We start from the raw sequence: 26,433 nt of genomic DNA, 5'->3' as shown, positions 1-26,433 counted from the left end.
AGAGTCAGCTTGTTTTACTATTGCTAGTAGACTTGTGTTTCTGCTGGATACAAGACAGATACAATACAGTATGAATATGCATGTAAGTAAATGCAGAATTTGGCATGTTATTCCAAGCAACCTTTCAGACAGATCACAAATTTTGTACACTGCATAGTCTTCTCTGGTGTACAAATTCATCTTTCTCGCTAGATATTTTAAAGGAAATGGATCCTCCTCATCAAGAACACTTCACATACGCTCACGCAGAGCATCAGAAAGAGAATGGTAACCTAATGAAAGACCACTTCACCTCCTCCCTTCCCATCTTCCCTTCTGCATCGAACAACTTATTGCTATTCTGCAACAAACTTATTGAGCTTCTCCTATACAACTTTGGAAGCCAAAGCAGCTGTGACATGGAAACTCATTGAAAACTCAATTAAAAAACCACCACCACCACACCTTTTGACAACTGAAGCTTGGACAGAAAAAGCAGGCATTTTTAGTAGAATGCTATCCAAGGCTGCTGTTGCACTCGCTCTCCAGTAACATGTTCTGGCTGAGAAACAAGTTACATGTCTCCTATTGCAGCTCTCAGCTGCTGCGAAAGGGGTTTCATCACTTGGAAATACCTTGCATATCTATCTGAGCTGCCTTCCAGTTGACACAGTATTTTTATCTCTCCCTGAAGCTTTTAAAAAGATTATCTAGCAACAGAGGCAATATACATATCTGTCCTCTCAAAGATGACTTTTCATAGATAACAATTATGTCCGCATGTTTAGAGGGATAAGAAACGACAAAGAAACAACCAAATCGTAAATCCTGAAGAAAATGGCCCTGCAGAAAATGCATCCTCATTAAAGAAAGCTCTCCTCTACTTTATAGCTGAGCAAAGTTCTCCTCTACCTTTATATCTGTGTAAATTTTTTGCACTGCAAATATTAGTTAACGCAGTAAGGCTGTAGCAAAAATAAGCCATTAATTTATAAATGAGTAGTTGAGTGGGAACACCTACCATAGATAAAGATCCCATTGTGTTAGGCTGCATATCATGGTATTTATAGCTTGACCACAAATGCAAGTGTAGTGAGTCTTAAGCTTTTCTTCTCTCCCCTCCTTTTCTAAAATCTGCAATGTTTTGTGGCATATATCAAGGCTTTCTTAAAATTATGTGACTGGTTCTTATCTATTACAAGATCCTCAAAAGGCAGCTGAATGTATAAACTATATGTCAAGTGTTACCCTAGTAAGACAAGAATAGGTAAGTGAAGTCAAAAAACAAAATCCTGCTACTCATGATGCCATTGTAAATCAAGATAAGCTCCTTGAAAGCCATACCTGACAGAATTTATTGGGCCAGAAAAATTCAAACGTAATTTTCTTAATCTCGTATGTTACTACCTATTTATTGTGGTTTGATTTCACGCTTGACAATCAACTCCTCAGTACTTACTTATATAACGAAAGTACAGCAAGCAGCATTATATTTGCTAGAGAGCACAAAGGAGTCTTTCTGCGTGTTTTCTAGTCAGCTTATTCTTTCAATCACCTGAGAAATGTATTGCAATCTCTAATAAAAAAGGATTTCTGCAGATAGCCCGAAATACAGTTCAGCATATACTGAAACAATGGACATTAGTCTTTTTTAGAGAATGGACTCAGTTGTCTTTTTACATTTATTTTTATAAATCTCCAAGTAAAATAAATCGGCAAAAAGTATTACAAGTTAAACCAGACCTCCCCTGCAACTCCCCCAAAATATTTTTGAACAACACAGGCCTTTTTGCTCATTATGTAAGGACTGTGTAAGGGATAGCTTCATCGAGTAATCTTAAGGTTAACAGATACTAAAATTACAGCTTCATACATTTGGCGTACACATGCCACATATTTATGAACGTGTACATGCACATAAATACGTGGTAAAACAAGTTATGAACATTTTGTGGACTTATAAATTCTTTTTTTGTTAATCTTTGGCTGATGATGACAAATTGCTAAGACTTTTCAACTAATACATGCAGCTTAAATGACTTTGGGTCCTCCGAAACAAGCATTACAAGCTCTATCTATTCACTTAGTGGTTCTGGATGAAAAAACAGCCCAATTAAAACCAAAGGCCAATTCCTATTGACTTAAGTGGCTTAATACACTCCAAAATCCACAGCTCAAATTTTACCCTCCTTTATACTAATGAAAATCCTAAGTAATTGCTCTGAAGTCAGTACACATTCATAGGATAAAGATGAAAAGACCACGAGGGTCATTTTATTTTATAGCTTAGCTTGATACTTGTGTGACTGATTAACTCCGGTGTCACAAACAAAGAACGTTAAGTGCCTTTGATTTGTATGTTTATGTAAAATAATGGAAGATCTGGGATATCAAACTGACCCACAGTAAAATTACATCATGAAAGACTGATTGGGAAGGGTATTCATGTTTTAGAATATGTTATGAATGAAAGAGGCTCTGGAAGACTGTTAAGAAGAGACAGAAAGAGAAGCTCAGATACTGTGCCAAAAAGAATCTGAGGCTTCAATCAAGAGAGAAATTAATGTCTTACTTTTACAAGAAATAAAAATTAATTAATATCAACTATGTAAAAAGACAACTATTTAAAAAAAACCAAACCAAAACCCAACAGGAAAATCTGGTCAAGTATGCAATGGTCATAGGTATGTATACGGTATGTGTTTGCCTCCTTGTGGCACACCTTCCAGGCATTCTTTGCTACATCTCCTGTTTTGGAAGAATCAATGGTCTCCTTCTCTGTTACACGTACAGCATAGACAGTGCTCTGACAACACAGAATTATTGGTATTAACTGTCCTCTGCTCATACAGGCCTGTGCTGACTTTGAAAACGGCCTTTAACCATTTAATACTTTGGTTCTCTTGAACCACTAGCAAATCCACCAATTAAATGGATTCAGAATTCGGAAAAAAGAAAATCCCTTTCCCTTTTTCTCTGTCATCTGAAAGGAAAATAAATGCTTTGCTTGCCTTGTGGGTAAAAAAAATAAAAAGGAGAAAGAAATCCTTCCTTCAAATTTCACGGACAATTTCGTGCCCAAGTTTTCATTGCAGGAGTGTATTCTGATTGGCCAGTAGTCTTGTTTTGCCTGAATGCAATAGCTTTCCTGAACTATCACTAGCATTAATTCAGATACTAACACAGCCTTGAAATGACTTCTAATTTTTTACCTCATGTTCACATTTTAGAAAACAAATTCTTTAGAGTTCAACCAATTCTACTGCAGAACTTCTCACTGCATAATTGATAATAAAAGTAGATGTAAATTACAGAAGTTAGTTTCCCTTTACATTTTCATATTTTCAGGCAAATTATTTTTTTTCTCGTAAAAACCTCTTAAAAATGTCATACACACTTGTGCGACCAACAGCCAAAACCATATGTTTGCTCAACTTCAATGTGCCGCTAAACCTTAGCTTTCAAAAAGGAAAAAAAAAATTTAAAAAAAAAAATTACACACCGCATTCTGATGCACTTGCCAGGGTTTAAGAGCATTTGGGTTCTTTCAATATACACACAGGCCATGTGTTCCTGCAGCCACAAGGCACAAAGTTCACACGGGCCACTCGACTCCAACGTGGAGCTGAGATTCCAACACGGCCTTTCGACTGCAACAGGTGCAGCCGACAAAAAAAACCACTCAACTTCCAGTAAGATTAATTCAGGCTTGAAAGTCTGCTTTAAAAGAAAGCCTGCTTCCAAGCCTCATAAAATCCAAAAACGCCTAATAATACCTGAGGGGAGGCAGGAGATTCGTACTCCCAAGAGGAAAAGCGTCTGTTCTCCAGCTTGCCTCACTGCAGGGCAGCAGGAGGAGCCACAGAAAGCCCCATTTAACATGGCCACGAAGATTTGCCCAGTAAGAAATAAAGCTTTGGAAGAGGGCAAGGCCTGCTCTGCCCTGCCCAGCCCAGGCCGCCTCAGGAGGAGCCTCGAGCCCAACCTGCCCGCGCGAGCCCGGGCACGGGCCGACGGCAAAGCCGAACCGCCAGGAGCCGGCCCGGCCTCACGGCGACACCTGCCGCCTCACGACACCTCTCAGAGGAAGGCGTCTGCGGCGCGACCTTCGGCCCGGCCCCGCCACGGCACTTACCGAGCCCCAGCACCGGGATGCTCCGGCCGTTGGCGAGCGGCAGCGTGGGACAACCGTGCGCCCCGCCCACCTCCGCTGCGGCCATGCTTAACGCCTGCGGCCCGTTCCTGCCCCGCCGCCCAGGACACACTACAACTCCCGGCAGCCTCTGCGGCCGCCAGGTGCCGCAAAGCGCGGAAGGAGGCCTGGCCACTTTGGCGGCGGCGCGGCCGGCGGGAGGCAGGTTGGGGAGGGCCCGTCGGCGGCGGTCAGGCAGGCGCGCGGCGGTCTGTGGAGAGGGGAGGGGAGGCGAGCGGGAGCGCCCTGGTGTGAAGAGGCGGGTGACAGGAGTGGGGAACCGTGGGGCGAGGTCTCGACGACGTGGTGGGGCGTGAGGCTCCCCGTCTGATCCCCTTTTCCTTCCCGTGTTAGGTGGCGGCGGCAGTAGTGGGCCTGGCGGCTGTAACGGCCTCCCCGAGGATGCTGTATCTAGTCGGATTGGGTTTGGGAGATGCAAAGGACATCACGGTGAAGGGGCTGGAGGCGGTGAGGCAGTGCCGCAGGGTGTACCTGGAGGCCTACACGTCCATCCTCACCGTGGGGAAGGAAGCGCTGGTAGGTCCAGGCTGCGGTGTGGCACAGAGCACCTAAGGCCTTTCCTGGGTTGGGTGAGGAGAGTGCTGGGGCTGGTGGGCCAGTAACGCCCACAGGAGAAACTAACAGTGTATGTTCTCAGGAAAAGTGTGTACATGACTTTCACATACTGAGAAAATCGTTTCACTACCTTGTGAGAAGACTCAAATGAAAAATATTTTTTCCTTCCCACAACACTAGTTTTAATGCTAGTTTTCATCTCATATTCTGGCAACATGGCAATCCTGAAACTTGGAGATCTGATTTAAAAATAAATAAATAAAAGACATGCCAGAAAAGAACCATCTTTTGGAGCCTTGAACCTCAATATCAGTGTGAGGTGTTACAGTGCCTGCTGGGAATAATAAAGTGTGTCAGGTTTCCATGTTTCCTTGTAGGCCAGGCTGTCTCACCATGTTGAGACTACCAGAAAATATACATACAGTTCGTAGAATAGAATTCATAGAATCATAGAATTGCCTAGGTTAGAAAGGACCTTCCAGATCATCTAGTCCAACCATCAAACTGACACTGACAAAACCATCACTAAAATATGGATATAAACTTTTTGTTAGTAAACACACCTTGTGGAAGAATGTACAAATTGTAAAAATGTACAATTTTTACAAAATGTAAAACTGTATAAATTATAACTCTGATGTGTTCACTGGTGATAAAAAAAGTTTAATCTTGAAAAAATACCAAAAGGTAGCAGCCCAAAGAATGGGGATCTTGCCTCTAAATAAGCTGTATAGTACTATACAGAAATGCTCTCTGGGTCTTGGATGCTGTATAACCACAATGTATTTGTATGCATATCTGTATGTACATCCAGCACATAAGACTTTTAGCTTGTAATTAGTGTTAATATGGTTTCCACATTCAAGGTAGGCTAGAATATTTGGAGCCATCTGTGGTATAGCTGCTGTATTTTGAAATCAAGATATACTCCATATTTTTCTGTTTTCTCAGAATCAATCTAAATTGAAATGAATACATTAAAATCAAAATTTTATTTTTTGTTGTTGTGGGATAGATGGAAAATTGCAAAATAAAAATAATTACTTGGTTATTTTTACTTTGCAAAATTGACATTTACTATAAAAAGAAAAGATGGATTCCTAGCCAGCTGAAAATAAAATACTGAATAACAGAAAAATGCTGAATATTTTTGGCGTGGTTATTTTGGGGTGTTTGTCTGGTTTGTTTTTTATTGTTATAAGTGTTTTGGAAACGTTGAAGTTCCAAAGATGAGGTAATTGGGAAGAATGATCAATAAAAACAAAGTAAAAGAAGCTATCTTACCTGAAACTGCCTAAGAGGGAATATAGGAATTAATCATCAAGTGTCGATAATACAGCCCAGTTTACATACAAGTGACAGTGTTGAATGGTTTATTTAGTAATCTGAAGGTCAGTCTCTTCGAAGCAACATGAAAAGTTATGGGAAAGCTCTCAAGAGATAAAGAACAGATTCTTTGCTGCAGGGATTTTCTATAAATCCTCCTGTCCTCATGCTTTTAAAATCAGATCTCAAAATTCAAGTGACATTACTTAGTTTATCTTGTTGACCTAAAACGTGTATTAAAAGCTATTTGATGTTGACTGTCCAAATCTGCCCTCAGTTTGGCGACAGAACTGTTTGGATCCAGTGACCTCCCAGCAAGTCTGCATTTTAGTTTTTGTCAGGGGAGGGCTTTTTGTATATTCTCTAATTAACGTGCTTTGATTTGCGTTGTGAGCAGTCCCAAAGCATGCAGATAGATTACATTAGGTGAAAGCAAACTGAAGGGTGTGCTTCTGGGAATGCACCTAATGTGCTCTGTGGTGCGTGCTCGCTTACAGTACTGGACTAAAATTAGTCTGGTCCAATGTAAACCCACCCCAGCGTGTGTAGCATTGGTACTGCGTTCTCAGCACCAACTGCTTGGCTTTATAGATCACCTCCTGTTGCTCTTCTGATACTTGCTAATGTGCATCTAGTGTAAGACACCTAATAAAAACAAATGGGGTGTCAAGATTTGTTGGAGTTTGTGCAGTATAGACCTCAGTAGTACTCCAGCGTGGCTGTCAACCAGTCTGAATCAAAGATACAAGATTTGCTCATAGATTTGTTTGGTCCCCTTTCTGTCGCATCTGTACAGGTTGCAGTCTGTTTCTCAAGGAAAGTAATAGCCTCATTTTACAGAGCTGGAGAAACATATCCAAAAATAGTGAGGAAGCCATCTTTAGAAAAGGGAACCAAACCCAATACGTGAGTACTCTAGCTGTTGGATAGATTTTTTTGTGGAAGCACTACTCAGCTTCTGAGCAAGTATGATGGTTGTCCTGTCAATTCACTTTTCGTTGTGAACAAAGACGAAGATCACTGAAGTCACAGGAGAAGTCAGAGGAAAATCTTTCTGGATCATAACTGACTTAACAGTTTTATCAATTTGTTAATATTTGTAATACCACCCACATTTTCTGAAAACTATTTAGAACAAAACCGCCTTTTTTTCATCTATGCCCTGAGAAAAAGCCTTTATCTAATCATGTAAAGACCATGTGAAATAGATGCTAAAACATGACTTACAGAGACAGATATCTTCAGGATGGTCAGATAACATGTTTCTAGAACTAACTGAAGTTTTATTACACACATGAGGTGGATTCTGGAAATAAAGGCATTAAAGCATACAAAGAGACACCATGATTACTGAACTGCCGAAGGAAAGCAAAGGACGCACTCAATTACATGTTTACCTGTGTACATGGTAACCTATTTCTTACAGAGAACCGAAGATGAAGGATTAATAGTAAATCATTCCGTAGATGTCATTAGTTACAATGTATGAAAGAAAAGATCTAAACAACTAGTGACAGAGCTAGTGTCATATCTGGTTTGATGTCAGTATTATGACTAACCTAAGCAGTTAGGCTCAGTCTTGAGAGAGGGGATGCCTTATAGTAGGATGACCAGTTAAATTAACTGTATCTAGAGTCCACCCAGGTACCTTTAGTATGTGGGTGTGACTGAGCTACTTTTGGAGCAACTCCTCAGCTGACACAAAAGGCATATAAACCCATGTCAGTATCAGAGTAACTTGCTTGACTAATTTTTGTCAGCTCAGGAGTTGCTTTATGGGAAGCTCAGGTGTTCTTGCAGGGGAAGGCAGGGTTCTCCAAGACATGGGTCAGACTGGTGGGGGGAGCAGTAAAGTTGGCCTTTCAGTCCATTGTCTGTGTTCCTGAGTGAGCACACAGAGAGGTACGAAAACATTCTCAAATATTTTATTTTAGTGTTTCTTATTAATTTTGAATTCTAGGAAGAGTTTTATGGAAGAGAATTGATTTTGGCTGACCGAGAAACAGTGGAGCAAGAAGCAGACAGCATTTTAAAAGAAGCTGATGTTTGTGATGTTGCATTTCTTGTAGTTGGTGATCCCTTTGGGTAAGACAAAGCAACATTTTAATTATTGCTCTAGCTTGATCACTCTCTTTTTTCAACAGGAAGGAGCCATACTCTGTAACTTTAATTCTTTATGAAGAAGCAGATTTTCAAACCAGAAGCACTCTTTATGTCTTTGTATATTTTTTATTGCATTAAAAATCTACATGCAATTGTCTACACTTTATCTTGCTTTGGAGTTTTCTTGCCCAGATATCCCTTATAGATAGGAATGTGGACCCTCCAGGATATATAAATCTTTCTTTCAGCATTCGCTATCATTTCATTCTCCATGCTAGGTTTTATAGAGAATATTTTGTTTCAGTTTTTATGTGCTGACAGAAGAGATTCCAGGATATCACATAATTAAGACATGTGCTGTGTTTTGAGAGAGTATTCTTTTAGTTGCTATTTGTCCTTATAAACTGGAGCTTTTATGCTCAGTTGTTTTACAATGAATACTGATTGTTGTTTTTACAGTGCTTCTGCTTTGATATGTGCTAGCTTTTAAAATCACTTAGGCCATTATAAATGTCTTTTCATTTTGGTTTATTAAGCCTTTTGTTTCCAGTTTTTATTCCTGCTGAAAAGTATAGTCTTTTTGTATCACCAGAAGGATCTCCTTCTGTCTTTTTAGTCAGGCATCATCAATCTGTAATGTCAAGCCATACAGAAGAGCTTTTAGTGTGCAGCTGGTGATTCAAGATTTATACCACAGTGTTAAGGGGCACAAGAAAAATCAAATCACTTAGTACCCTATTTGTGAGTGAAAAAATAGAAAGAGTTTATGAAAAAGAGGAGCAACGTGCACATCTGTCAAAAGCAGATAATTCATGTAAATACAGGTTGAAGGGAATTGGCAAGAGAATGTCATATTAAACTAGTACTTATGGACAGGTGATGCTCTATTTCAGAAATATTAATTGTACTTTCAATGCATCTTAACATTAAAATTAGGATTCATATAGAGCATAGAGCCACATTACCTGCACCCTTGAGCTCTGACCCAGTGACTGATAAAAGTACACAAAATAAAAAAAACCACCAACCTACATGTAATGAAATGTAATTTCTACTTGTAAGCAGTATCTTGATCTGCCTGTTATCATTAGTTTCAGTGTCAAAATACTTCAATTCTGATTAACATAGTACATCATTGTAGAAAACTACACTTTTTTTTTAATTAGTTGCTTCTCTTTAAATGTTTACGTTCTTAGCTCTTCATATTGCAGCTAGAACTGCTCTTATGCCCACAGAGAGCCCTAAGGATTTAGGGGTTCATGAATTTACTAGGAAAGAGTACTGAATATTTTTGTCTTAAGAGAAGTCCTATGGGAGGAGAATAGAAGCCATATGACTGCAGCTGGTCATAGAGTTTCAAGTTTATTTGCAGGTCAGAAGAGTACTTGGCAGCCTTAAGAAATCTCAGGTGTTGGTGGGTTAATGGTTAAAGTGATAAAACAAGCTGTGCCCATGTCATTCTTCTCACTGTTGTTCAGTGCAAGTTTTTATCTGTATATATGGTGACAGGTATGGATGTGCTAGCGGGAAGCTGACAATTTTATTAGTGTTCTGGAAGACCCACCTTCATCTAACCTGGTGCTAACGTTCATATTATTACTACCCATAAAGCTCAAAATCTGTATCAGTGACAGAAAATAAGAGGCTGACTCCATGAAGCCTTTGCAGGTATCAGCTGAGTGCTCATGAGGGCACTTCTGCTTTTAGCTACAGTCATTATGGACAGGTCTATTGGGAGAAAATACTGGCTGGAGCAGATTTCAGTGAATAAAGCCAGCTGATCCCTTGGTCAATATTAGCATAACCACAAAATCCTCCAGTGCTTCTTGACCTATGTATGTGAAAGGAGTAATACAAGGCTGTAGAACTAGTCCCCTTTTCTTTTAGAGTGGGTGTTCTTAAAACACCTTTGCTTATGGAAGTCAGAAGCGTAGTGTGTTTACTAACCTAAGTGATGTATTAGATCACTTTACTGCATTCTTTTAGGTCTGGAAGCCTGTTTGTATCAGAGCCTCTGATTTCCCAAATTCAGATTCCTCTGGATTTTTTTTTCCTCCAGTGAAATTGATTTATTTTTTAAATGATTGATCCTTACAGCCTTGCCAGCTGCTGCCACATTTGTGTTCACTCTGAAGCACCTGATCTGCTGAATGGTGCTGGTCAGACGTAGAGCGTCAAAATCATCAGACTAGAAATCAGGGGAATTCTGTTAAGCTAACTCAACCAGGCCAGGGTGAAAGCAGTCTTTCTGTTTAATTATTTTGATCAGCATATGCTATTTCTTTCTTCGCTTCCTTCTTTGGAATGGCCACACAGAAATATGTGGTACGTCTTGGCCGTGAGATCTTTAAGGCCATTGTTCAGGTTTGGTGAATTTAGGCACTTTAGTGTTTCACGTGGGAAATTGACTGCCTAGCATGTATGTAAGCATACATGGAAGCAAGATACATGTGTAAACATTGTTGCAGGTTAAGAGATTTTCTGGAACTATATATACTTAGCATTTTAGAATTACTCTAATCCCAATTGCTTTAACTACAAGCCCAGTAACACTTGTAACAGTCACTGCTGAGCATTAGACCTGGAACCAAATTTAACTCAGTTCTACTCTTAACTAGAATTTTCTTAATTATTTCAGAATAAACTTGCTTACTCAAACTTGGGCATTGTTAATTTGAATAATTTGGCTTAAATATTGTTAAAGTTGATTTAGTCTAAGGATGTTGTTTTAAGTACTGCAAGCAGTTTACCTCACTCTGTTCAAAGTTCTTGTGGGAACGCATTGCTTTCCTAGCATGCACTGGTGCAGATGGGAGAGGGCCTGGCTGTACAGCAAGTAAGGAAATAGTCAAGTTTCGTTGAAGCCTATGCTAAATAGGGTTGATCTTTACAGTCTGTCCGACAGACACCAGCAGAAGACATTTTCAGGTATGGAAGATGACATACGGAAGCCTTATTGGAGTTTTTACTTTCCTATAACAATTAGTCAAGTTATTGTTGCTGTTTTGGTACCTCCGCATTGCCCTAGTTGTGAGGAGTTTCATTTTACTTTCAAAACAATACTGTAATGCTAGTAACACTTGGTTGCTTTCTCTTTTCAGTCTTTAATTCCTTTCTCTTCTTAATACAGGGCCACAACGCACAGTGATTTAGTACTACGTGCAGTAAAATTGGGGATTCCATACAAGGTCATTCATAATGCTTCAATAATGAATGCAGTGGGCTGCTGTGGTTTACAGGTAATATTTTTGTATATATGCTATTGCACAACTGCTAAACTTACAATTGGTGAGCTCTTCTACTGCTGTAGCAGTGCATGTTGTAATCTGAAGTTTGAAAATCTGTAGCGGCTGTACACTTCTGTTGTCAGAATTTGTTAACACTTCCTTTTCAGTGTGTTACATGTCAGCAAAAGTCCCTTTTGAGGAGTGCATGGGTAAATGAATAGTAACACTTTTTCTCTGCTGTTTAACTTCCCTCTGCCCCAGGAGACTTTGATATTTAAGTTATTTTACAGATAAAGCTTTGCTCATGTTGGCTTCCTTCTACTACTGATGGTCACCTGATAAGTTTATTCTTAAATTAGATTGTTATCCTGTTGATAAATATGCTGGTCTTTTCGTAAAAGGAATACATGCACAAGCCTATCTTTATGCCCAACTCAGATCATAACTAATTCTAAACTCATGTATATGATGCATTCTTTCTCTGCAAGGTTGGCCTATCTTCACTTTCTGCCCATCTGCTGAGAGAGGAGGGATTTGCCTAGCCAAGGACTAGAAGAACAAATGACAATTTTTGTGCTTCTTGAATGGCTAAAGTAGAAAATGTCTACTGTCCCCTAAGAAAATATTTCACCACTTTCGTTTGCACATGTATAGGTCCATTATTACTTTTCCTGCATGACAATTGTTATGGCAGTGTGTGTATCATATCTAATCACATATAAAATAGTTGAAGCTTCCCCCCCTTGTTTTCATTCATTACCTTAATAAAGAACCTGCCCTCTCAAGGTTCAGAATGGTTCCCTGTGTATGGGAACTGCTAAACCAAGCTCCCACTTTACCAAAACAGAAAGCAAGCACAAAGAATGTAAGTGTACTACAGACAAGAAGTCAGAGTTTGAACAGTAAGTTACCATCACTGAAGGAAGAAGTATTCCTTCCTATCTTAACATAAAAGAAAACCATTTATGAATTTCAAATAAGAAGGGACACCTTCAAATTTACACTGACGAACTCCAATAGCCTTAGTTCAATGCTGCCCAGCAGCAGAAAATCTGTTGCAATAAGTTGGGTATTGTCTCTGGCTTTGATCACATCTCAATGGTTTAGAAATGCAAGAGCCCTGTCTGATCTGGCAGTTCAGCAACACTGCATTGACACCTGTTCTGAGATGTGACTGCTGATGCTAAAGGGAATGCAGTGCAGGATTCACATTCTTTATAATCATTCCCGTGAGTGCTTTCTTAGTGATACCTGCCTATTGCTCTTAAGACTTGGGCAAAATTATCTTTTAGGAAGGAAATAGGCTCCTTGTTGTCTAAACTCTACATGTGCAACAGACAGATGGCAGCTGTCGCATGACTGCACTTACTGAGGCGGGTAACACAAGAGTTGAGGCTGGGGCTCACCCTTTCCCCTTTTGGCTTCATGGTGGTACAGAGTTTGCTTCTGCTGTCAAGCTGTTGACAAGTAGTTCTACTTCCTGCTGTTCTTTTACATTCATTAGAAAGGAAGATACAAAGCTTCTATTCCTGAAGAGAACAGATGACAGCTTTCCTTAAGTTTGCTTCCCCCCCAGCTCCAGCTAGGAATAGGAAGGAGAAATACAGACCTTCTAGGTTAATTGAAAAAAAGAGCAGAAAGCTATCTGGGAATATATTGTAAACTAATTGGAAATATATTGTAAACAGTCCATAACTTTTTTCACATATAGAGAGTTTTGGAGAGTAGTTTAGTATTCCCTTATGCCGTGCTGAAGGGAACAGACCACGGAGGAAATGTGATGTTATTCACTCTGGCATTAGTCCCCTTTTCCATTCTGGCTTGGGAGGGGCTGCCTTCTCATAAGTCAACATTCCTGTTGTTGTAGAAAGCATTATAGGAAATAGTGATCATATTGTATTACCGGACAAACTATAAGCAGCTGTGTGTTTAACTCTTCATAGCTCCTTACAGGCATAAACAGCAAGTGAGAGGTATCTTACAAAAAAGCAGCCTCTGATATAATTAGAGTTGTGGTGGAAGTTTATAATTTATTTTAACAGTCTTTACGTTCATGGCTGTCTCCTGCCATCAATTTAGTTTTGGAGTTACTGTGTTTCAAATTGAAAAGTTGCTGTCAAGTATTAGCAGGGATTCCTCTTTTGCTTCACCACAGAAAAGGCTTGGCTTTTTTTCTTATTTTAATCTGATTGTGATACAAAACCTCTTTCTTTCTTACTAGAGAAAAACAGGAAACACCTTTATACGCTGTTCTGAAAGCCATGTGCGTAGTGAGCTGTAACTGCTGATTAGGCCCTCAGTAAAATGCAGCTACAGCCCAGTCTGTTCACAAAAGAATATGTCTCTTGTCATCAGAGAAATGTTTCTGTGCAGCCAATATTCTGGTAGTTGTGCAGTTTTCCTGTACAGCAGTGAATTACTGAAGTCAGTAGAGCATTAGTGATGGTTTGTCACCTTCAATTCATAGATCTATTTCTTGTCAAATTATAAAGAAGGATGAATATCTGTTTTCAAATACTTTGGGTTTTTTTAATGTCTTGCCCATTTAACAGAATCAATGCAGCAGTTTTGAAGGCTGCACAGGTGAAGATTGCATTTGTATAAAGATCAAGCGGTATTTTAGTTTTGAACTTTTTGAACTTATAGGAAGCCCTCATAGATAGATGCAATGAGCTGTAGCTATTGAAAGCAAGGGATAGTATAACTTAGCAAAGTATTAGTCTGACATAAGAGTATAAGGCCTATGACTTACTGTGACTTCCTCTTTTACACTGCTCTTGCTGTGCTTCACTGGGTCAGATTTTTTTTCCCAAAGCCGAAGAACCTCTTTTCCCTCAAACAAATACAGTGGAAGTGGAGAAGCAAGGAAAAGTGTGTGAGTGCCTCTTAGCACGTTGTCTACAGGTTCACCCCTTCTGTCTTGAATCTGACATGTAGGTATGTTGATCACTTTCACTCCTGTTGTAGTGGGGAACAACCACCAGTGAAGAAATTCATGCAGTTTGGGATCTATACACATTGCCAGGGAAGTCAGGGAGGGGGGACAGAAGTCCCCTGGGAAGGCCAAAATTCTCAGAGAGCACTTCTAGTAGGTGGTAACTAGTGAGGCAGTTCAGCTTTCCTTGGCAGTGGCTTCACTGTAGTTCTGTACCTTTGGAAAGCTTAGTATTTTAGGGAAGAGGCTTACATCTGTTCTACCATGCTCAGCTACCCTGTAAGCAAGACTTTGCCTTGGCTCTATCCAACTAGGATTCAGCATTGCAAGCTGAGAACAAAGGGAGGGCCTGACTTCATGGCTTTATCCATATCCACACTGTTTTTCAGAATAGGGCTGATTGCTAAGGCTTTCAGCCCTAGAATAAAGAGGCAGAAAACTCAGGATCTGTAATTTACACTTTTTCCCTTTCTTCCTAATATGCATGACATCTGGGTTAGTTTGGGAAGGTCACTGGCCGTAGCAGCGCTCTAGGGACAGAATTCTCTCTAACACAGTTTTGGTAATGTGCCTTTGAGATGTCAATATGGACAGTCAAACACATGAGGAAGACTCTGCATCATACTCACCTGTGACACATGTGAAGGAATGATGCAGCTTGAAGTGGCTTCAGATAATGGCATTACTGTAAAAACAAAAAGAAGATTGAAAACTAAAGTGCAAAGCTGGAGGCAAGCCACAGAATGAGACAGAAGACTAAAATGAGCCACTCATTTCTGGGATAGTGGTGTTTCTAGTTTTGAAAACACTTGCTTTATATTTTGGTAGGGTAGCTAGGAAAAAAACATGTCATGGCAAAGACTTGCCTTTCTTTTGAGACATACCCACTTTCCACCTGAATAGCTTCAGAACAAACATCTGCATGTCCCCTTGTTTCTTTCAGTGACTCATATTGATTTTTTTTTTATTTGCAGTCCAGTTAATTCTTGTAAGACAATTACAGTTATGAAATAGTTGTGTCTTTCATCTTTCCACTACTAGTTGATCACTTAAATGCAAAAATACTGTTATTTTTGAGTCTTTACTGAACAGGTGAGTACATTTTCAGTGTCAAGTAGGAAAATACTACTTATAGATAAGGAAGCTGAAGGATGCTATCATTACTCATGCTCATAGTCAAATAGAAAACCTGTGGTAGCTGCAAGAGCATGACCTCTGAGTTCCACCCTCTCTCTGTGCCTCAATATTAAAAAATACCGTTTACTCTAATAGGAGTGGCTCTACACATAGTGGTTTTTATTCAGTGACAGTTAGAACTAAGTGGTTTCTATCACTGGTTGGTTTTCTCACTTACTACCAGCTTCTGAGCTTTTTAGAAGTTGGTATGGGTTTCTCAAACTGATTTAAGTTTAAATCAGTGCTAATCACTGTACTTTATTACTCACAATTGCTATTCAACTTAGTGCTGTTTGTCACCAGCAAATGTGACCCAGAAATGTCCGTTTGATCAGAATAGATTTTTTTTCTACATTTAGGTATCTTCATTTCAGATTAGTAACCCAAGTGACCATGGTGGGAAGGAATCATAGAATGGTTAGGGTTGGAAGGGACCTCAAAGATCATCAAGTTCCAACCCCCCTGCCATGGGCAGGGACACCTCCCACTAGAGCAGGTTGCTCAAGACCCCATCCAGCCTGGCCTTGAACACTTCCAGGGATGGGGCTTCCACAACTTCCCTGGGCAACCTGTTCCAGTGTCTCACCACCCTCATAGTAAAAAATTTCTTCCTGAGGTCTAATCTGAATCTTTTTTCTTCCAATTTAAAACCGTTTCCCCTTGTCCTATCATTACACCTCCTGGCAAAGAGTCCCTCCCCAGCTCTTCTACAGGCACCCTTCAGATATTGAAAGGCCGCTATAAGGTCTCCCCGGAGCCTTCTCTTCTCCAGGCTGAACAATCCCAGCTCCCTCAGCCATTGTTTGATACTACTGGAAAGAGTCTTAGGAGGTTATTAAAGACAACATGACAATACCTTGGAGGGAAATTATGTCCTGTTCAAGTTCTCTTGGAGTTTCTGAGTCTTTTGGTAGCTGAATTTTATTCTGCTTTTGGAGTGACTATTTTCTAAGTGCTGATGCAGGAAGCAGCCAAGAGAAAAACGTGTTCTTCCTTTCAGCTGCTTTTATGTGATTTGTCTCAGCTGCCTCCTGAAGACTGCAATCATGTGGAGCAGGCTTCCCTCAGCCAAACATCCTTTTCTTCACAGTTCCTTTCTCTCTGGCATGTGCTAAGGGGACAGCTGAGCCAATCTGTGTTGGCTTGCAGTACAATAAGGAGTCATAGCCCCCTGTGTATGAATGGTAAAAGCTTTCAGTTTCATGTGAAGGTTCTCGTGAGAGACATTCAAAGTTGTTAAGGGTCTGTGGTACTAAATAAGATGAAGGGCTAGAGCTAGGCTTGCAGTTTGTTCATACGACCAATTACAAGCAAAAATGAGGCTTGACTGATTCTTGCTTCCTCTTCGTTGATGATTGTCCTACCTCCTAATCTGTCCTCTGGCAACAATATATAATATAAAGAACAGCAGGAGCCCTTTAATCTGATGTATATGGTCTGAAGGGTTGTTAACATGTTACAAAGGACTAGGGAAAAACCTGACTTAGGTGCCTTTTTTTGAGGATGAGCATTGTGTAGCATCAAGTCAAAACACTTGCGACAAAGATAAAGAAAACATGTTTTAGTTTTCCTGTGTATGTTCATTGGGATTTACCAAGAAGCAATCTGGGATAATGCAAGGTGCTCTACTGTCTCCAAATTCCATTGAGGAGTAGCTTTAGGAGAAAAAGCCTCTTGATCAATGGATGTGATCAGACTGTGCAGTATCTTCATTTGCAGAACACACCTGTCCTATAAGAATTATCTGCAGTGTAACCTGTGACCATCTCAACACAGAACATAGCTGAATAGTGTTTCAGTCCTACAGGGTTTACAGGCATTTACATGTGTGCACAGGTGCCAGGTCTGAAAAATATAAGATTCCTTTTTATCTTCTTCTCTGACATGTATCCAGTTCTGAAGCTGTTTGAGATTTTAGGAGACGAGGTAGGCTCGTAAGTGAAGAATTGCTTTGTCACCATTGCAGCTGATACAGCAGTAATTCTGGGAAAGATGCTGTAAAAATAAACATCTGTATTTTGAAATGTTTACTTCTTGATTTCTCTGCAGCTGTTGCCCTACTGACCTTTAATATTATCTTGCATCTTCTCTCCTGCTTGCTTTAGTACTTTTTAGAGGGGATGGGGGGGATCTTCCTTTTTTAATTTCCCTGTTTAGTCTCAACTTGTTCCTTCTTTTTAGGCCTTATGTTTTTGTGGTGATTAGCCACACCAATATTTTAAGTGTGGTCTGTTGGTCTGGACAGCTTGAGGTATCTGATGTCATTCAGACTGGCCATTAACACAGTTGCTCAGTAGTTTCGTTGAAATTTCACTTGCATGCAGGCTTTCCAAACTGGGCTCATGGTAGAGCATTTTCTCTCATAGTTTATTTCGGCCTCTCAACCAGCAATTAATTCTGCTTATATAAACAACAAGTAAAATAAGAAATATCATTAGTAGAACAGTTAAAAATACTATCTGAAACCGGGCACCTCAGTACCAAAAGTTGTCAGACATTCTTTCATATTATGTGTGAAATTATAGCTTGTTCTGAGGTGATGAAAGCGTGAGTTGAAGAACAGCTTTCTGCAGTATTATGTGAGAGGCAGAAAACTCGAGCAGACAGAGCATTTCCTCGGAGTAGAAAGTTCTGGCTTCCTTTCCTGACTTCAGCTATTGCATTGCAAAATTCAAGTGCACAAAGCTTTGCTTAAGCCAATTACTACTTGGGCGGGGGGAGGGGTATTTCCAAAGACTGAGGTCTTTCAAAATGACCTTTTGAAATTTTTCTGTGAAGTTTTTAAGCGTTAGGGAGAAGGCAAGAAGGTTAGTTTCCAAGCTGAGAGCATGAAATGTGTGTCCAACCGTTTCACTGAGCCCCTTTGAAATTCTGGCACTTTTGTTCCTGAGCAGAATGTAGGCATTTCAACAAATCTGATGATTAGTGCAAGTGTGATGCTTGAGATATTTAAGCTTGTACAGAACAGATCTTGCCCACTTCTAAACTCCAGCTGCTTAATGTAGAGCGCAGCACACAGAAGACCACTGGGAAACTTCATTTAGTGTTGCCTCTCTTTAAAGCTGTGCCAGCAACTGTACAGCATGTTCGTTTCACTGACAATATGCAGAGTTCTTCATTGTCTTATTAAACTTCTTGACAATCTCAAAGCATGCCATTAATCCTTAGTTGTGTTGCAACACACCTTGGTTAACAAATGTGTCACAATTTTATTCCAATGACAAGCATGATTTCTGGAGTTTTGGGACCCTGATCAGTCTTTTTTAGTTGGTGGAAAGAATAATTTTTCATTTCAGTGGGCTCTGGCTCTAGTGGACCTGCTGTCCTCTCTAACTGCTGAATCCTTAGGATCGTAGAGGAATTTTTGGTGTTTACTGCTCTCTCTGCAGCAAGGCTTTTCTTGAAAGTCTGATACTTCGTGCTAGATTTCAAGAGGTAGAAATTAGAACATAGCACAGGAAACTGTATTAGGAACAAATTGAATCTGCATGAGGTACAGGGAGAGAGTTAAAAATGTAAGTTCTGGTATTGCTATGTGTTGTTTCTTTAATGCAGGCTTGCTCTGGTGGAACAGCACTGCCTATGTTTGCATAAATGTCACACGTCTGCAGACATCAAATGCTAGATGAAAAAGAAATACTTGTTTGTGTCTGTAGAAGTGCCTGTAAGGTAACTGGTTACAAGAAGTCAAGCACAATAGGGGTATCCATTATTTGCTTCAGTTCCACAGCATTCACAGCATTCATAGATTGTTGGTGTACCAGAAAGTTTCTAACCAGTATTTTTCCATTTTTTTTAAATTTCAAGTTAAAATATGTATGTGTTAATGGAGGGAATCTATTCTTTAGAAGTTCAGTTAGTAGAGGGGTGTAAGTTGCAAAGGCGTTTCTACGCGGCTAATAAAATATGCCCCATTCTATCTTGGTGGTGTAAAAGCTACTTCAGTGCTGTCCAGGTGCTGAGAAAACAAGTGTATTTTTTTGAGACTGTAAGTACAGTTTTCTACAATATCAATACTTTGTGAAGATATTCTGAAGTTATATCTACTGAATAGATAGGCCGTTTCTGACAAAAATGTTTTGTTCTCTTTTTTTGACATTCAGACTTCAGTTTTCAGGCAAGACCTGGAAAACAAAGGACAGATTCAGTGCATCTGACTGGCAGTGCTTGCACAGAAAGGATAACTTGCTTAACTTCTCTTTGGCAAAGACGCTGGAGAATCTTCGTAATGATCTATGGAAAAGAGAAAAATAACAATCAGAAGGGCTGTAGGGTATAAAGTTGAATGCCCAACTTGTTTTTAATATGTGGCAGAGTGTTTTAAAAGATCTGATTTCCAACAAAATACTTACCAGATAGTAATGTTTTACCCATTTCTGCACGTCATTTTCTTTGCTAAAAGGCAGAGGGGGAAGTTTCTCTCTTTCAGGTTATCAAAATGCCAAAGGGACTGGGATAAGGATTGAGGTTGATTGAGGCCACATTCTGTACTGAAGGAGGGCTGCTGCTCTTGGGGAGATGACTGCAGTGGCTTTCAGGTGGCACATAGTAAGCTAGGGGGTTAGGCTGGGACCGGACATTTCAGCAGCTGTTGATGACTGAAAGTACACTACCAATGAGATTAAAGGTTAACTTGTTCCCAGGTGCTTTAACAGTGAAGGGAGAAAGAGAAACTCCTTGTTCTAATAGTTTTTCTTCAGATTTGGTACAAAATAGAAAAAGACCTAGCTAGCCACATGAAACATAGGTGAAACAGCTTGTTTTTTTCTTCTTCTGAAAGACCTAGCTAGCCACATGAAACATAGGTAAAACAGCTTGTTTTTTTTCCTTCTAGAACACAGCCTTGAAATAGTTAACAAGTTACATCAGGAGCAATTCATTTGGTTCAACCTATATTTAGTTTACTGGAAGAACCTTTAGGTTGTGAAATGTACACTGCATGTTCTTGTCCTTGTGCTAGAATGAAATATTTAAAAGAGGAAATGTTTTCAGTAATATGCCAGGAATCTTTGAATAAACACTGTTCCTATCAGCATGAATGGCTAAAATTTGAGCTTTTGGTCTCTTGAAAACATGTTTCTGCTTTGATTCAAATTGTGCTCTGCCAGCGTAAATGAGTTAAAACCTCAACCTAATGCCACAGTACAATAAGTGTGTATAGGGGAATCCCTAGATGGCACAGAGCTGCTTCTACATAAGGTCCTCTTCTCTGCTAACAGCACACACAGTGCCTCCTGGAGCAAGCTTGGAAAAGCAGCTTTTTTCACACTTTTTTTCACAGTTTACAGTGAAGGTGGGGATGCCAGTCTGTATGGTCACCAGTGCTTATCAATATCTAAAGGGCGGGTGTCAAGAGGATGGGGCCAGACTCTTGTCAGTGGTGCCCAGTGACAGGACAAGGGGCAATGGGCACAAATTGGAACACAGGAAATTCCGTCTCAACGTGGTGATAAAATTCCTTACTTTGAGGGTTCCAGAGCACTGGAACAGGCTGCCCAGAATGGTTGTGGGCAAATTGGAACACAGGAAATTCCATCTCAACGTGGTGATAAAATTCCTTATTTTGAGGGTTCCAGAGCACTGGAACAGGCTGCCCAGAATGGTTGTGGGGTCTTCCTTCTCTGGAGATAATCAAAACCTGCCTAGATGCATTCCTGTCCAACCTGCTCTGGATGAACCTGCTCTGCCAGGAGATTGGACTAGATGATCTCCAGAGGTCACTTCCAACCCCTGCCATTCTATGATTCTGTGAATGCAAAGATAGGTAAAAACTTTTCAGGTAGTTCACTAGTTGTTCTTTAACGTGCTTTAGTGTTTGGAGAGTAAAAGAAGAGCAGCAAATCTCTATTATGAAGAAGAAAAAACAGTTTAATAATTGCAGGTTTTGCTAAAAAGAAAGGAGGGAATGCAAATGAATGCACTAGAACTCATCAAGAGAAGCACAGGGCAGCTTTTTTAAAAGGAAGCACTATTTGTAATGTAATGTTTAGTTGTGTATTTATGAAAGAGCAATCTTAAGCATCCTATAGGAGAGTACTCTCCTTATGGTATGAAACTTCTTTATAAACTAGGCTCAGGACTTTTCAGAGTTGCCAATTGTTCATAATTTTCATAGCATTTTTCTGTATGCTCCACTACTTATTTTTTTCTTATTATGTATGTCTTGTTGCATTTGCTTTGTTTTACAGTTGTACAATTTTGGAGAGACAGTTTCTATAGTTTTCTGGACTGATACGTGGAAGCCAGAGAGTTTTTTTGACAAGATCGAGAAGAACAGGCAGAATGGAATGCACACACTGTGCTTGCTGGGTAAGCAGCAGCCGTCCCCGTTCCTTAGCTACCATCTTCTGCGGCATCCAGAGACAATAGTGATAGGATTGAGATGAAGTCTATGATGAAACAAACTTCTTAGCTAATGTGTATCTTTAAAAAAATAGCAAAAATTGGAACGTTGCTGTATGCGTACTGAGTTCAGCCATTGTTCATGCTACAGTGAACTCTTCAGAAATTCCATAAGAAATTATGTCTTTGTAGAGGTCAAATAGGAGCAGGAAGACCATATTTGCTCTAAAGATTAGTGTGATTTTAAGCTAGATCAAGCTCAGGATCCAACTCGGGTCGCAGTGACTAGCAGCTATCTTTTCTTGACTTAATTAGGTTAGAGCTCAACACATTCGACTTTCTGGGGAGCTAAATCGTGCATTTAACCACATTTCTGTTTTGTAAGGTGATTTCTCTTTTCTAAATTATCTAAGGATATTTAGGCAAAAGGTGGTTGTCACATGACAAGCTTCAGTGCTGTAAATAATTCTTGTTTATCATGGAGTTGAAACAGAATCCTGCTCCTACCTGAGCGCTGTCCCCATGCTCTCCCATGGAGCTCTCTGCTCTTTACCCTTCCCTGCAATCCTCAGCTGAAAGCCACGTGCTGAGTAACTCTGCTGGGCTAGGTAACTCCTTAAAGGTTATGGTACTGCTTGCACATAGACTATAAGACACTTGCATATCTGTATATATAGTTATATATCTTTCTGTATCATCTTTTAGACACAGATGTGATTGGTCACTGCTAAATAAATCAATATTTTAAGTAAAAACAAAGTCTGTGGTAACTGGAGGAATCCTGAGCAGGAAACAATTTAAATGTGTAGGCATCACTGCACATCAAACTTTCCAATGCTTTGAAAGTTGTTTGTTTTCAGAATTGGCTAAAAATCAGAATTTTGGTAATTTATTTTTTAAAGGAGGATGACTTTACATGTTTTAAACAAAGATTATTACAGCTATATGCTAAAACAAAGTATTTGTTAGATATTCTGTAGAATTTCTATGATCTCCCTTTTAAATTTTTTTTACACAGTCGTGAGAGTGAAAATTTGGAAACTGTAAAATTGAATTATAAATCTCATGTTTCAGAGACAGTTGGGGTATCTGCATCTAATTGTAGCTGACAGCTGAAAACTACCAATTTCCAAGTTAATTGTTCCTTTAATACTACTTGGTCGTTCTGGTCTATGTATTGATAGTTTCTCCAGCTAGACAAGATTACCAGATAAGCAAATGGGACAGAAAAGGGTTAGTGCTGATAAGCTTCTGAGTTCAAAGTGACTTCACAGACACATAAGCAATTTGATGAACTGTGCACAAATAATCTTGCAGCTTTGCATTTTTAACCCCTTTCTTTGCAGTCACTTTAGTTTAGGAGTTGATCGTGTAGCTTAATACTTTTTTTTTTTAAACCAAGATTAAAAATATATCCAGCTTTCACTATGAAAATATTTTGGGGGTATTTGAATACAGATAATGTTTGATTGCCTCTTGGAGAGATTGTGGTCAATTGGAGTTTCATAAAATTGCAGATGTGCAGAGTCTTACCTGACCCCTTCTCTTTTTTATTTTTGCCCAAATTGGTTTTTTGGGGTTTTTTTTCCCATAACAGAAGATTGTTCTAAATTTTGATTGGGACAGGCAGGAAGTGCTAACGAAAGTCAGGTTCCTGCATGGCGGTGATGCAATCACTGTCCATCAGTCACACTGGTCTACCTTTAGTGACCATGATGTACTCGTAACTTTAGAGCAGTCCCAGTTCCCTGGTGTGTTTCAACATGCTGGCATTTGGTAAATATGCCTGTTATTTGTATACGTGGCAGTTTTTTTATTCATGTACATTGCTCTGAAATCTGTGAAACTTGCCCTAACTTTGGGTAAAATCACCCATAAAATCACAATACTCTGTGATTAAGTAGCGCATGAAACAGCAGACTGTAATCCATATTCCTTTTGTCTTGAATAGCTAAAATGTTGTTATAAAGTTTATAGAATCTGCTAATTAAATTAAGCTTTACCTACATAGAAAACTAATCGGGAGGTTTGTAGGGAATCTGCGTTGTAATATCTGTTTTGTTCTACAGATATTAAAGTGAAGGAGCAGTCTCTGGAGAATCTAATGAAGTGAGTCACCATTTTGAAAATACATAGAAACACACAATGTATTTACAAAGGATTTTGGTACAAGGAACAAAGGTTCTTTTCCCATAGTCTAATACTGAACTTACCTGCCTTCTCCTCTTGTACTTCTCAGTGGCCACGGTCTTTTGTTTCTCACAAGGAGTGGAACTTTTTTGTTCATTACAGTAGGTCTTGGCTTTATTTACAGTAACTGAAAGAAGTTGCAGCAAAGTATAATCTCTTTTTGAACTGTTTCTGTGAGAAGCATTAAGTCAAAATGGGGTAAGCTTTCTGCAAAGGAGTGTTATTTTCCTAGTGTTCTGTCCCATCCTGAAATGGATGAATAAGTGAAACACTGTTCTGAATTCATTCTTCCTAGAAACAGCGTGAAGTACTGCATACATACCAGCCATTTTAAACAGCTAAATAAGCAATATATAGAAAATGCTTTAAAGTTCATTTAACTGTATTCACAAAAGATCTTGCCGCATCTTAATCTTCTCTTTGCAATCTGTATATTTTGACAGTGGTGAATATAAATGGTTACTTTATACACATGCTGTAACTCTGGTCTAAATTAACATTTGTGAAGTCTCACAGTATCATTGAGGTTTGTTTATTCTGGAGTTTCAAAATAAAATCTCTTTGACTGAATCCACAGTTGGCAATGAAAGCAGCATTTCATTTAAGAATATATTTCTAGTCTGTAATCATCTGTCTACAGGGCATTTGACAGAAAAACAGTAGTTTGCCCTTGAATTTAAGTCTCATGCATCTTTCAGGAGTAGTTGCAAAACCTGTATATTGCTTCCAGCAGCTGAATTTGCTCTTAGGACTCAAATGATCTGCCAGCTGGAGGCCCCGCTGTTTCACAGGTGTGGTGAGAGCACAAAAGACTTCTGTCTTCTGTAAAAATTCCACTCTTGTCTAAAAGGCCCAGGCTCTCAGGCCTGGTTAAGTTCAATTTGCTCGTCTAGGGGTTTCTTGAAATAAACTGTAAGAGCGCAAGGAATAACGAAATGGGTTCATGTTAAATTCCTCTCCTTTTCTTTCCCTGCAGAGGAAGAAAGATTTATGAGCCACCACGCTACATGAGTGTGAATCAAGCTGCAGAACAGCTTCTTGCCATTATTCAAAACAGGAGGCTCCAAGGAGAAGAACCAGGTACTGTTACTGCAAGGCCCTTCTTAAGTCACACTTACTGATGAGCCCCTGAACTCTACTCCCTTCCCCTGAATCTGAGCATTCCCTTGCGCTGTAGTGGAATGGGGCTGCCTTAAATCCTAGTCACGAGATGGATTTGGCAGAGCTTGAACACAGTGTAGTCCCGTGAGCACACATGAGTGAGCAGTAGTGGCTCTTGGAGGTTTAGTCAAAGCCTCAGTTTGATAACCCTGTACTATTTCTGTCCATCTTTAATTGTGTGCTCTTTGATCCACTGGAGTTGCAGGAGGATTCTGAGCACTTTAGATCAGTCAAGCTTCAAAAATTTCTGCTACTACATTTTATTTAGGCTGGTCACACTCTGCTCTTCGTGAATACCAGCATGAATGTAGGTTAACCCAACAATGCAGGACTCTGACTTTGACCTAGAATTCTTAACACCAGACAAGAGCAAACTGTGAAAGATGTTTATCAAGATCAAAAGTGAAATCACAGCAGCTATAAAGATGTGTCACAGAAAAATGCTAACAGAAATTCATTTAGTTATATTCCTCATTTTAAAAGTTTATTCCTTAGATATGGTTAAAATGAAAATCATTTTATCCTTTATATAGAATGAATCAGAAGCAGCAGTTTCCTCAAAGTGAACACAATTCCTGAATGAATTTCATGTTCGACTTCTGCTGCCTTCCCTATTCTTACTTATGAACTTCCCCAAGATACAGCTTCATTTTCTTTGAAGAACAAGCTTCTTTCTAGGCCATTCCAATGATTTATTAATTGGAGGTTTAAGAAAACAGTGTGAAGCTTAAGCATTTTGAGTACTTTTTCCTTCAGTTAATAAATTAAGCATTTAATCTTCTTTCTTACAGAAATTACTGAAAACACAGTTTGTGTTGGCCTCGCACGTGTGGGTGCTCCAGATCAGAAGATTGCTTCAGGCACACTGTGTCAGATGTCCACAGTGGAATTAGGTGGCCCACTACATTCCTTGATTGTTACAGGAACTATGCACCCTCTGGAATTAGAAATGCTTAAGCTTTTCTCTGTAGATAGTTCCAGTTGTGAAAATAATGCATTTCAAAACACCACTTAAATAAAAATGAGGCATTTAATATTTTTATTCCATCTTTAATTTCATGACAGTATAAAGTTATTCCTGTGAATATTTAGAGCTTGCCTAAGTACAGTTAGGTTGTATATTGCCTCAAAAGACAGCACTGTAGGAACATGGACCTGAGCATGGGGCAGATGGGATGGAATATCCCGTTGGTCAGTTTTGGGTCACCTGTCCTGTCCCCTCCTCC

At 39.6% G+C, this 26,433-nt stretch overlaps 2 protein-coding genes across 9 annotated transcripts in view; one reads left to right on the top strand and one right to left on the bottom strand.

Annotated features, from left to right (window-relative positions):
* LOC106886325 (uncharacterized oxidoreductase ZK1290.5-like) overlaps nt 1–4,263 on the bottom strand; it is a 52,104-nt gene extending 47,841 nt beyond the window's left edge. For all 4 annotated transcript variants that reach the window (XM_014939122.1, XM_014939124.1, XM_014939123.1 and 1 more), the window contains exon 1: nt 4,115–4,263. In XM_014939122.1, the coding sequence (XP_014794608.1) occupies nt 4,115–4,199 (85 nt within the window). In that variant the 5' untranslated portion in view covers nt 4,200–4,263. The remainder of the gene's footprint in view (nt 1–4,114) is intronic.
* On the top strand, nt 4,179–26,252 carry DPH5 (diphthamide biosynthesis 5). 5 transcript variants are annotated; one of them, XM_014939126.1, is made up of 8 exons: nt 4,179–4,275; nt 4,526–4,708; nt 8,034–8,158; nt 11,307–11,415; nt 21,703–21,823; nt 23,926–23,965; nt 25,023–25,126; nt 25,999–26,252. In XM_014939126.1, the coding sequence occupies exons 1-8, from the start codon at nt 4,198–4,200 to the stop codon at nt 26,220–26,222; spliced, it is 984 nt and encodes a 327-aa protein (XP_014794612.1). In that variant the 5' UTR covers nt 4,179–4,197; the 3' UTR covers nt 26,223–26,252. The 5 variants fall into 5 exon arrangements, with proteins under 5 accessions (XP_014794612.1, XP_014794616.1, XP_014794613.1 ...); XM_014939130.1 differs by lacking the exon at nt 4,179–4,275 and adding an exon at nt 4,304–4,361; XM_014939127.1 differs by lacking the exon at nt 4,179–4,275 and adding an exon at nt 4,324–4,366.
* Nucleotides 26,253–26,433: the final 181 nt, after the last annotated feature.

The sequence above is a fragment of the Calidris pugnax genome, unplaced genomic scaffold (assembly GCF_001431845.1).
Source record: "Calidris pugnax isolate Ruff unplaced genomic scaffold, ASM143184v1 scaffold18, whole genome shotgun sequence".
NCBI classification, from domain to species: Eukaryota; Metazoa; Chordata; class Aves; order Charadriiformes; family Scolopacidae; genus Calidris; species Calidris pugnax.
This window is presented reverse-complemented; position numbering and strand designations above follow the sequence as displayed.